The 12,905-nt window shown below is 41.9% G+C and overlaps 1 protein-coding gene across 2 annotated transcripts in view; it reads right to left on the bottom strand.

Moving 5' to 3' along the window:
* Atp8b1 (ATPase phospholipid transporting 8B1) overlaps window positions 1-12,905 on the bottom strand; it is a 61,347-nt gene that overhangs the window by 31,941 nt on the left and 16,501 nt on the right. For both annotated transcript variants that reach the window (XM_076836566.2, XM_076836567.2), the window contains 9 exons: window positions 12,668-12,781; window positions 10,462-10,560; window positions 10,286-10,347; window positions 7,530-7,602; window positions 7,358-7,428; window positions 5,639-5,721; window positions 5,371-5,529; window positions 5,111-5,199; window positions 2,984-3,174 (listed from right to left, as the gene is read on the bottom strand). In XM_076836566.2, the coding sequence (XP_076692681.1) occupies window positions 2,984-3,174; window positions 5,111-5,199; window positions 5,371-5,529; window positions 5,639-5,721; window positions 7,358-7,428; window positions 7,530-7,602; window positions 10,286-10,347; window positions 10,462-10,560; window positions 12,668-12,781 (941 nt within the window). The remainder of the gene's footprint in view (window positions 1-2,983; window positions 3,175-5,110; window positions 5,200-5,370; window positions 5,530-5,638; window positions 5,722-7,357; window positions 7,429-7,529; window positions 7,603-10,285; window positions 10,348-10,461; window positions 10,561-12,667; window positions 12,782-12,905) is intronic.

Below are 12,905 nucleotides of genomic sequence, written 5' to 3'. Positions count from 1 at the left end.
CAAGTCATGCATGGCTGCTGACTTTAGATGAGTAGTGTTTCCTCAAAGCATCCTGCTCATAAATGCCACATTTTTTTATCCATTCATCTATTGAGAGGCATCGGGGTTGGTTCCACAGTCTAGCTATTGTGAATTGTGCTGCTATGAACATCGATGTGGCAGTGTCCCTGTAGTACGCTCTTTTGAGGTCTTCAGGGAATAGTCCGAGAAGGGCAATAGCTGGGTCAAATGGTGGTTCCATTCCCAGATTTCCCAGGAGTCTCCATACTGCTTTCCATATTGGCCGCACCAATTTGCAGTCCCACCAGCAATGTATAAGAGTACCCTTTTCCCCACATCCTCGCCAGCACTTGTTATTGTTTGACTTCATAATGGCTGCCAATCTTACTGGAGTGAGATGGTATCTTAGGGTGGTTTTGATTTGTATTTCTCTGACTGCTAGAGATGGTGAGCATTTTTTCATGTACTTGTTGATTGATTGTCTGTCCTCCTCTGAGAAGTGTCTGTTCAGGTCCGTGGCCCATTTGTTGATTGGGCTATTTGTTATCTTATTGTTTAATTTTTTTGAGTTCTTTGTATACTCTGGATATTAGGGCTCTATCTGAAGTGTGAGGAGTAAAAATTTGTTCCCATGATGTAGCATCCTGCTCATTATGATTTCCCACTCACTCCTGAGCACATCAGGCCCCGGCCATGGAGTGCCGTGTTCAAAATACACAGCTCAGGTGACCTGGACCCCTGTGGATTGTGCTCAGGTGCAGTCATCTTACTGTGTTTCCCCATCATTCCCAGGGACAACTGGGATGGCAATATTCATTTCTGACTCCAGTTGTAGGACAAAGAGGACAGGGCCCACTAGGTGACAGACTGCCGAGTGCTCTCATATAGGGAACAGTCTTTCGGCAAATAATTCCTAAATTGTGATCCCTCACTGTGAAGGTGACACTTTTTTTCTAAATTTTATTAGGTTATAGAATGTTCAAAAGAAGATATTCAAAAAGAATCATCTCAATTTTGAAACTAGAGGGGCCCTAGGGCCTAGCTCAGTGGTAGGGCACTTGTGTGAATGAGGCGCTGGGTTTGATCCCTGGCACTGTACAAAAACACAGGCGAAACCAAAACACCATAGGAATTAAACACATCTCAGTTAGAAGGAAGCCATTTATATATTCAGCAATAGTTAAGTGAGCAAAGGATCTTTTTATAACAAGTTAAACGAGGAAAAATAACTCTCTCTCCCTCCCTTTCCTCCTTCCATAAATATGTCCTACTAGGTACCAAAAACCATTCTAGATACAGGGGACATATCCACAAGCAAAGCAAAAGGAAACCCAGTCTGTCAGCGCCTTATCACCTGCGAAGGCACACAAATGAGAGACCCAGTAAACGCGTACTTATTGGGTGCTGAGGGTTCTCTGCACAAACACAAAGCAGGGGAAGGGGAGACAGAGACCAACAGGGAAGAGATGGCTTGGTCATAATAGGAAGCACTAAAAAAGGCCGGGGGGGATGAGGCCTGAAGAAAATGAAAAAGCAGCATTAGGCTATCTAGGGAAGAATGTACCAGGCAGAGATAAGAGAAGGTACAAAGGTCCTGTGGCAGGAAGCACATCAAGGGTTTGGAGTGGCAGGAGCCAGGGTTAAGGGGCAGGACTAAGGGGTAGGGCTGGAGCACTGAACACCAGATCCCACTGGGCCCTGGGTGTGATCCTGTGGCCTTGATGATTCTACTCTAAACGACACCCAAACTGCCAGGGAGTAGAAGAAAAAACAGAGATACCATCTTGATATGATTTACTCTTCAAAAGGACCTTGATTTCCAAGAGAAATAAAGAAGTTACATCAGCCAAATTGCATACGGTATTATTTTATAGCTTTGTACAAAATAATCCATATAACAGAGGGCTTTCTTAACAAGGGAGCACTGTCTTAGACTCTTTTAGAGTAGCTGGGACAAAAGCCTGCCCCAGGGCATGATTTCCCATTAAAAGAGCAACAGAAAGAACATGTAATAAAATTAGAAACAAAACAAATGCACATATAATAAAATTAGAATAAAATAAATGCATCTAATTATAGGGGTGTGTGTGAGTCCATTTCCTCCAGGCTATTACTGATTGAAACCAAGAACTGACTCCACTGTCAATATATTCCAAGGCGTAGCCCCTCTAAAGTCCAACTGGCCAGTGACAATGAATTTGATAGGAAATAAGAGCAAAACAGGAAGACACAGCACCATACACGGAGACTGCCACTTGTCAGGGGTACAACCTTGACTTTCTATAGGGATTGGAACTGACCTTAAGAAATGGAACCTTGGGAGAGGGTGGAGTAAGGTGGGACACCTTTTCCACCAGGAGGTCTTAGCAAGAAGGTCAGTGGCTTCCATGGATGGCTTCCAAGTAAGCATGGGTGTGGCAGATGTCAAGAAGAAGGCTGGGGGTGGGGGGGATGGAGGGGGAGTTGTGGCTCAGTGGTGGAGCACTTGCCTAGCATGTGAGAGGCACTGGGTTTGATTCTCAGCACTGCATATAAATAAATGAATAAAATAAAGGTCCATCAACATCTAAAAACAAAAAAAAAAGAAGAAGAAGAAGAAGAAGTCTCCTATAAGAGGGAAGCAAGACTTGTGAAATGGAAAAGCAAGTTTTTCCATGACATTCCAAGTCTCTAAATTTCTCCCAGGCCCTTCTTGAAACCTTGGCTTAGGAACTCACTGAGAAGGAATCTTACCAAGTAAGTGATTGTAGCCTTTGACCTCCACTGTCAGTGGCCTTATCTGTAAGGATAGAAGGTACCTGGCACAGAGTAGGCCCATTCATTTCCTTCCCCCATCTTATCCTCAATTCTGAAATAGAAGTTATTTTTTTACTTATTCCTTTTGACCTTTGGAACTATTATTGCTAGACACAAATGTGCCAAGTTGGGAAAAGATACTACAGTTTTCCCTAAAAGCAAGAGGCCAAGGACAGGACAGCCTCACCTGACATAGAGAGAGATGGGTACCATGGTGTTCAGCACGATGATGTAGCCCCAGAAATTCAGGAATCCACGGTAGGAGGGGGTGATGTTTTCTCCATCGTAGAGGTACCAAGAATAATTGCCAACTTGTGCTTCCCAGTAAGCATGGCCGATGGCAAGACCCGCAGAAAGCAGAATGAGAACAACAAAGATCTAGAAGACACAAAACACATAAATGTATTCCAAAGAGAAGATGGATTTCCAACCTAATGCACTTCACAGATGTTAACTAACCGTGCTCCACACTGTGTTTAAGATAATTTGGTAGTCTGTAAAAATAATACACTTAAAAGAGTACCATGAGAATGCTCTGAAAGTCTATTTGATGGTTATGATTGATGGGTTTATTCTACCTTACACATATATGGTAAGGTTTCATCCCCAAAATTATCTTTCAAAAGAGAAGGTGGTATTTTATATTGAAATTCTTAGAGACTTTATATTACAGGCATTCTCCCAATTACTCTGACTCTGAATAATAACATGTGGTTTGGGAAAATACCTTGCCATATCATGAAACATCTTCAAACAATGCTGAATTGGGATACTTATGAAAAATATTGAAGGAAAATTATTTAAAAAAAAAAAAAAGAAAAGAAAGAAAGGCAGGGCAATGCCACCCGTATTTGGGTAATTATTCCTGAAAGTGCAATATCGTAAGGATTATAAAGCATTATAAACAAGATCAAGAAGCAATACAACAAGAATAATGTTACAGAAATGTTGAGCAAATACTTAAGAGACAAATTAAAAAGTCAACTGTCCTAGTGTTGTTTGAGTATTTGGGAGTGGGGATAAAATTTCCAGGGACAAATTTAAGTTTCTGGGCACAGATTTCAAAAGTGCTATAACTCACAACAACTTGGCTCAGAGGAGAGATGATGGGCTCTGTGAGTGCTCTAGTCATGACCATGATGGCACCGAGGGTGAATGGGCCAAGTTCAAATTACATTTTCATGACATGAAAGCAGGGTTAAGGCAGTTCTTTAAGTCACCATATTACTTCTATTTGATTTTAAATAGGTAGATGCAATCACAGAATTCTAATTTTATGAGTCCTGAAGGGTTTATATAGGACTAAGTTTTTGAACAACAACTTTATTTAGGAAGTTGGAGAACTGCTTGATATATGGGGCCACCCTACACACAGAGAAGAATTAATTCAGCAGGCCTAAGACTGGTCTCCCCAAAAGTGCTGCTTGCAAGGCTGACCCCGGGCTGGCATCTGGGAAGTTAGATTGTGGGAGGCTTTCCTGGTCCCTTATTTCTTATTCTCTGATAAAAGTGGCTCCTGCCTAACTGTGCAAACAACACAGTATATGCTGACCACCTGCTTTCCTTTGGGGAGTCTGGAATTTTGGTTCATGCCAGGCAGATGGCACCTATATGCCCAGCCCCATATTAAAAATCCTGGCCAAGAGTGTCTAATGGGCTTCCCTGGAAGACAACATTTCACATTGCTGTCAAACACTGTTACTGTGAGAATTCAGTGTCTCTTGTGTGTGACTCTGCTGGGAGAGGCCCCTCCACAGCTTGTACCTCTGTATCACATGACTCTTGCCGATCTTGCCTTGCACCCTTTTGCTGTAATAAGGCAGAGCCTTAGTAAAACTGTATGCTAAATCCTACAAGTGCTCCCAGTCTGTCATCCAAGGTGGGTGTGGTCTTGAGGACCCTCTCTACACACCTTTTTGCCTTGCCTTACAATCGGATTTATATGGTGTATGTTGCACAAAACCAATAACAAGATAAGAGGAAAGCAAACAGCGATCAAATCAAGACTTCAGGAGCTCGGCCCTACCCACTTATCTCCCTAGTGTTTCAACTGGTCTCCCTCCAGCCAAAGGACTCAGGAGAGCCTACCACCAGAATTTCCCTTTCCTGGAGGATTTTCTTGCTAGAAATGTGGCATCTCCAAGAAAAAGGGAAGGCTCTTCCCCTCCACCCTCACTTCCCATTAGGGCGTGGAGTGCCCAAGCATATTTCTATCCCACTTAAAGAGATTTTCTTGCATTAGAAAAGTAGACAATAAAATTAGAGCAAAAGATAGCAGTATATCCTCTTATCCACTGAAATGGAAAATAAATACCGTGTAAACCATGTAGTTCATCAAGTAATCAATTTTAGTTCTTTTAAATCTGGTTTTCCCACTGTTCTTCATTATCTTAGTGTCAGCACCTAAAAATGGAAAATTCAGTGGGATCAACAATTGGGAAAAATCAATTAACTAGCATGTCATTAAAATTAGTCTTTCTATGGCTTCAAGGGGAAAAGGACAGAAAAGCAATTTCCTACTTTAAATCTTAAAAGCTCATAGCTGATTAATTTTCTAAGAAACTCTGAAAGTACCTGCAAAGATTACCAGTCCATGGCAGACATCAGTATTTCTAATGACACAGCCACGTAACAGAATTTTATCAGCATCCAAAGGAAAACTTCTCTTTCTCCAAAACAGTGTTCCTGTGAACTTATCTAATCGGTTATTGGGTTCTTCACATTCAATAAAACCTTAAAAAAAAAGATACGGTTCACATAATCCCATATAAAAGATTTGTTCAACAGACACTCAAATCAAATAAATAACATTTTAAAAAAGTAAGATGCCTTTTGTACTAACCATCAAATGTTGCTAAGTTATCTTCTCTTTGGAGATACTGGTCTGTGATTTCCAGCGCCATTTTGAACTTTAAATTGGTCTCTCTAAAGAAAGAAGGGGAAAAAAAATTAAATGAACATATTTTGGAGTTCAAAAAGGAACATTAAAAAAAATTGCACAAAGTTCCATTAGGCATGCCTGAGAGTAAATTAGCTTGTTTTATCTTTAAACTCTTTTCATCTTGGAACTTTGAGTTTGAATGAGGTTATACCCTGAACTAGAGAAGAATTCCTAATCTGGGAAGTGCTGGTCTCCTTTGTGGGTTTGCTATTGTGGCAGTTAGGACATGGCATGCCCACAGCCTCCTTTTCACTAACTGAACTAGTTAACACCAGCAGGCTCTGATGGACTGTTTTGTAAAAAAATGTAGTTTCTAATATGTTACCCGCACTAAGGTGATCATACAAAACAAACTTGTTATAGAAATTCTACTTAGCCTCTGTCAGCCCATTTTCTAGAATGAATAAATGAAACGTGTTTCTGAAAAATGTTTTTCTTTGGGAAAGAAGGTAGCAGCTTCACCCTCAAACCTGGTATACCCCATCTCTAGTGCAAGGGAAGGTTAACTGTGTGTGGACACATGGCAGCAGGTGGGGACAGATGCTCTCAAGAGGAAGGCTGAGTTGGACCCTATGGGCACACCTACAATCGCAGCTACTCAGCAGGCCGAGGCAGGAGGATTGCAAGTTCAAGGCCAGCCTGGGCAACTGAGTAAGACCCTGCCTCAAGATAAGAAGGGTTAAGAATATGTCAGTGGTAGGGTGTTTGCCTAGCATGCAGAAGCCCTGGATTCAATCCCCAGCAACACACACACACACACACACACACACACACACAGCAAGGCAGCTTTCTTAGGGAGAACAGCCCTTCATACATTTAACAAACACCCATAGGGGAATCTCCAGCTATTGGGAAGCTAACCATGAGGTTTTCTTTCATGTCTTTGTAAAGCTTTAGTGTCTCTCGCTGGTGGGATGATTATTGCTAAGACTGAATGTCAGCCAACTGTTCAACAGAGGAATGAAAGACCTCATTTCTGATGACATGATTCCAGTTCTCCATAAGTGGCAGGTGCATCTCTAGGGTGTGAAGAGCAAAGGGCGCAGGGAGCAGGGTCCCAACTGCCACTTACTGTGTGACCTTGGGCAGGCTACTTCACCTCTCTGGGCCTCCGTCTCCTCATGGGGAAGGTAGAGGAAATAATAATGCTCTACTCATAAAGTTATTTTAAAAACCAAATAAGCTAATAGGCAAAGTGCCTTTGACCTCTTAAGCACTTAATAAATGTATTGAGAACCAGTCCAAAACAGAATATCATTCTCTCTGAAGTGATAGCAAACTGAGGGAGAAGTCGAAATTACCTAATGGCAAAGACTTTAAAAAAACCTTTTCCTTCTCCGAAACAGATAATCATACCCACAGTTACTTCCATTTGTCTGGACACCACAGCAATTCACCAGGGGCCCAGGCACGTGGTCTCCTTGAGAAGTAGGGAAAGGTAGGCAGTCCACTCTAAGGGTGGGGAAAAGAGGCCAGTGTACAGGGGACACTATCAGACTGCCAGCAAGTGACAGAGGCAGAGCCAGATGGCAGGGTCCCCTGCCCAGAGTGCACAGATCTGAAAGTAATGACCACGCCCTCAAGGCCGACTCTGAAACAGGCTCCTTCAGGACCACTCACCCATCTAGCTCGGCCGTCTCCACATAGCAGAGGCTGTTGGGCTCAGAGCTGGACAGCAGCAGAATGTCAGCCTGTTCAAAACAAAAAGGCAATTATCACCAGGGTCCCCAAGGTGACCTGAGCATGAGCCAGGGGTGGGCAGGAACAAGAGCGAAGGAACTTGCTCACTTACTGGAATAAAATCATTTTTCTTCAGACGAATGACATCTCCAACTTGAATGTCTTTCCACTTGGTAACTTTGAACCTAAGTGTTAAAAATAATGTCAGTTGTCGGGCTGGGAACGTGACTCAGCGGTAGAGCGGTTGCCTAACACGTGCAAGGTCTTGGGTTCGATCCTCAGCGCCATATAAAAATGAATAAATAAAGGTATTGTGTTCAACTACAACTAAAAAATAAATATTAAAAAAATAATGTTAGTTGGACTGGAGTATCACTCAACAGTAGAGCTCTAGGTACCATTCCCAGTTTTAAAAAAAAAATGTTTATCAGTTTTCTAAGTTTTAGGCTAGGGACCTGCCATTCTTTATAGGTGTCAAAGATTCTGGAAGTTGTGTAAATCACAGGGAAAATGTTGGCTAGAAGTTCACCCTTTGAATGATGTAAGTACTGGAAGTGATCTTGAGAATCGTATTCAAATCTGCTGGAAGCAACATGATGTGACCAATAGACACCATTAACACCCTGCCTCATGCAGGGAAGAGTCCATTGGGGGTCATGTCCACACGTGGCTGGGTATACTTGGCGCCCCCTTTGGGTTTTGCTCATGGGCTGCTTCCCCTCCTGTCCTCCCTATTCTAGGTCATCCATCACTTGCTCACTCCCCAGGACAGACACACATGAGTGCTCCTCCATGGGCCACCAAGAATCCTCATGGGGCTTTAAGATTGGCTTCCCCTCCATTGTTTAAATTATCTCCTTAATGGGTATGTACCACTTTTACAATAAATCTAATGAGGCGATTGACAAAAATAAATAAATAAATAAAAGTAAAAGATGACTATCTTCGGTAATAAACTCCATAGGAAATTCCCATTTAAATTTCTAACAAGTCAACATTTTAAAAAGTTCCAAACATTTTTATAAATACAAAAGATACAACTAATGGGCATGATGAACCCACCATAAGTAATCATTTCAATTATCTTGGAGACAGAAATCTAATTACTATTCTTGTCTTCCAACTTGTTTATGGATAAAAGAAAACCTGGAGATTGGAAAGTCATTTTATATATATGCTTTATGCCCTAGCTTCCCAATTTTATGAGAATTTATTACATAGTTCCAAACTGCAGGAATTTTTAAACTTGGCTTATCTTTTAACAAATGAAATTATTTCATATTTCAATATCTCCAAGAGTGTAAATTAGAAATTTGTGTTTAATATGAAATTACAAATGGCACAATGGTGAGGGGTACGGTGGGATACACCCGTAATCCCAGTGGCTCAGGAGGCTGAAGCAGGAGGATTGTGAGTTCAAAGCCAGCCTCGGCAAAAGCGAGGCACTGAGCAACTCAGTGAGAGTGGGTCTCTAAATGAAATACAAAATGGGGCTGGGGATGTGGCTCAGTGGTCAAGTGCCCCTGAGTTCAATCTCAAGTACCCCTGCACCCCAAAAAGAAAAAAAACGGCACATTGGCACCTTTCTGTCCCAGCTCTTTGAAAGTACTAGACGATCTGGTGGACTGTTTTATATGATGTTCTGGTTCCCCATGATGAGGCCCTGTGCCCTGCCCCACTGATGCCCAAGTTCTTACTGTCTTGACCCACTGCAGGGGTCAAGATTTGACCTAACTCTAAATTCAAGTCAACGCACAGCTACTCCACCTGTACTGTTAGGCATGCCATTAGCTAAACAGAGTCGTGTGGTGTTTATGTATCTCACCACTATTCGCAATATTGATTCTAAATGATTTGGAAGGGAACTTCTAGATCAGAATCTATTTATCTGCAAGGGGAAAAAAGCCATGTCAACGTATTTCGAGCTTAATGGTGTCTATTTTTGAATTAGACACAGATTGGAAGCATGGCTACCTGGGTTGTTTTCCTCGGTGTCAACACATTTTAAAAAGTTTTTGAGCCTCAGTCACCGTTTTTAGCACTTGAATTTGCAATTTTACCTTGAGGCTCTTGCTCAAGAAACAACTCATTACTGATCCCTGAGTTGATGTCTGGTGTCTCGGTCACCGCTGAACAAACATTGACTGAGCACTTTGTGCATGCAGGAGGCAGGACAGTGTCCCGGAGGAACTTACAGTGCAAGACAAAGGGGAGATGCTCACATCAATAATTCCAATACAATTTATGTCATAATGAAAATAAAATGCTCTGGAAGTAAGGGGTGGAATCACTTTAACTGAGGGAACAGGAAAAGTGTCATGACATCCTGTTCATACATAGCCCTGAAGGGATAAGCCTGGGAACAAGGAAGTGAAAGCAGCAAACTGCAGGCTGAAGGAGTCATGTAAATGCTGATGTGCTGACAAATGTGAAGCCCAACACACATCCACACGTAGTCCAATGTGGGTCTAGCCCACAGGCCATGAAGGAGGACCAATGTCTTTGTGAATTAAGATGGCTTCATGGAGCTGGACAAGGTGGCACACACCTGTAATCCCAGTGGCTTGGGAGGCTAAGGCAGGAGGATCATGAGTTCAAAGCCAGCCTTACCAACAGCAGGTACTAAGCAATGCAGTGAGACCCCGTCTCTAAAGAAAAAATAAAAAATAGGGCTGGGGATGTGGCTCAGTGGCTGAGTGTCCCTGAGTTCAATTCCAAGTACACCCTTCTCCATCTCCTAAAAAAAGATGGCTTCGTGGGGAAAAAGGAAAAGCACTCATAGACTTCCAGGTTCTAATAGCTCTATCCAAATATGCAGACATACATTGCATCCTTATAACTGAATTACAAATTGAGGAGACAAAGTACCTGCCATCCTTAATGACTTCACATGTTCTGTTGTTGATCTCCTTATCCATTTTATGGCGAGCCTTTAAAATAGAAATGAAGAAATGTTATTTTAATTTTCTTAATACAAAAAGGATTAATGTCAGAGCAGAATAAGCTTAGAGCAGGAAGTGGAAATTTGCATGAGAAATTCTTACCACATCGTCCACCAGGTCTTTGATTGCAGTGATGCCAAGTACCAGAAGTAGTGGTACAAGGGTGGTGTACCATGCCAGGGTAGAGATTTGAGGAATTGCCTAAACGAAATAAAAAAGGCTTGAATACATGAAGGCAGAGCTGACTTACAGGTAACCGATGGCTGATTCCAAGCTGCTCGTTCTAATTTCCAGCATCATGTAAGCCTACATCTGTAGAACACATAGGAAAAAAGTGTTTAAGCACCCAACCTCTTTCAGGTGATTCTCTCTAGCTTCGGGTCATCTGGAACAGAGCCTGGAGGACAACGGCTCCTGAAATGATCTCACTGTGACTTTCACTGGACATCAAGGGAGTTTTCTGACATGATAACAACAAATGAACTGCTCTGAAGTTTTGTGGGAATCATAATTAACTGAAGGGGTTCATGCTTAACTTTCAGGGAAGGCATGGAGGCTGTACAGAGTAGTTGCTCAGACAGTGATTTCTGTGGGCCTTGTGATGCAGGCAAAGGTGGCAGCAGGTCGTGGCCCTGTCTGAAAGCTGGTAATAAGGTGGAGCACCTTTGGGAGCACTTAAGGAAGTGCTCCCTTCATGATCATTGCTATTGGTACAACCAAGAAAGGGGCTGGCCTAACAGGAAGCTCTACCTGCATCAAGACAGACTCCCAGCTTGAATGGAAATTGGGAAAGTAAGTTTGAAAAGATTTCTTGTGACCATCCTGTTGATTATTGGGCCACATCATGTGGTAGTTATTTGAAATTCAATTCCCAGGTCCAGTCCTGCTTGGCTCTATACACATAGGCTTTGGGCCTCAGAGCAAATTACTTTGCCTCTCTGGGCCTCAATTCTTCTCTGCAAAATGGAGGCTACATTACCTCATTGAGTACATGAATCCAGTGAAGAAACAATGAAAAGAAAGGCAAGGAGGGCTGGGGATATAACTCAGTTGGTAGAGTGCTTGGCTCATATGCACAAGGCCCTGGGTTCAAACCCCAGCACCCCCCAAAAAATAAATAAATAAAAGAAAGGCAAGCAAAGCGCTAAGTTTATTGCTATTATCCTGATGGGATGGCTACACCTTAAGAGAAGGAGACTGGGGTGCAGCTCAGAGAGAGGAAGGTCATTTCCACAGCACTGTGACTATGTGAATCTCTTCCCCCTTTAAAGAATTAAAGGAAAAGTAGTTCACTGACCACACAGTAGTACCTTGTAATCTGTTCACACACCTGTCTGAAAACACCCCTCAGCAGAAGGACCATCCTTTATGACAAGTCAGTGGGTTTGTGTTCTACCAAATCTGTTGAGTGTCCACTTCTCCTGAGTGTCTTTTCTCTACTCTCTCCTCTCCACCTCATTGCCCCCTGGACACACCATTTTATAAAATGTTAGTGCCGGAATCCCAGCAGGAGAGCTGTTTTCCAAATCCAACTCTTACACATGGTCTTTGTGACCCACATGTCAGGTACTGAAGGCAGACTCATTTCATCAATTAGAGCAGCAGTTTCTACACAGATAGAAGTTTTGCTTTACAAACAATGAATTCTTTGCCACAGTTATAAAAATAATCAGAAAGAAGGTTTTTTCTTATATTAAAAACCAGTTTGCAAAAATATAAGCTTGGTGCTGGGCACAGTGGTACACACCTATAATCTCAGCAACTCAGAAGGCAGAGCAGGAAGATCGCAAGCTCGAGACCAGTTCTTGTCTCAAACCAAAAAATAAAAAGGGCTGGGATGTAGCTCAGTCATTGATTACTCTTGGGTTAATTTCCCCAGTACTTCCAAATGAAGTAAATAATAACATAAACTTACGACCAAAATATTAATAAAAATCAATGATATTCTTAGGGAAATTAGGCAACTAAATACAAAAATAGAGGACAAACACAAAAAAATAGATTTCATTACAAATAATTCTACAAAGTGAAGGTTTTAGTTTTATTCACTTTGGGGATATCAGTTTCAATACATACATTATAAGAAATGAAACTTTAAAAAAAATAGAACTAGAATCGATTTCCACGCGTTTCCTTCCCTGTTCAAACACTGAGTGAGCTGGTTCTGTGGGTGAGGCACTACTTCCTTGTGTAGAAAGCTCTACTGTTAATACAGAACAATTTCAAAACTGTCCACATTATGTGTCCCAAACTTAATGTTAGAAAGTCATCATGATTCACACAGATTTAAGATACCAAAGGGCATTACCTGCAAGATAAGAAGAACCAGGAAATAGAAGTTAGCTGCTCTCTTAAACTGCTCAAACAAATTCATTGGTAGGAAGGTGAGTACATTGTACTTGTATGTTTTAATTGCATTACTCTGTTGGAAAAAAATAAGAAAGTTATTCTAAATGGTGCCATATATCTACATACCTGTAAAAGTCACTATATCCCATGGCCTACAGTGACCCAGGGCCATCCATCAGAAAGATGCTGATTTCCTG

The sequence above is a fragment of the Callospermophilus lateralis genome, chromosome 17 (assembly GCF_048772815.1).
Source record: "Callospermophilus lateralis isolate mCalLat2 chromosome 17, mCalLat2.hap1, whole genome shotgun sequence".
NCBI classification, from domain to species: domain Eukaryota; kingdom Metazoa; phylum Chordata; class Mammalia; order Rodentia; family Sciuridae; genus Callospermophilus; species Callospermophilus lateralis.
Note: the sequence above shows the minus strand (reverse complement) of the source record. Positions and strands in the feature narration are given on the sequence as shown.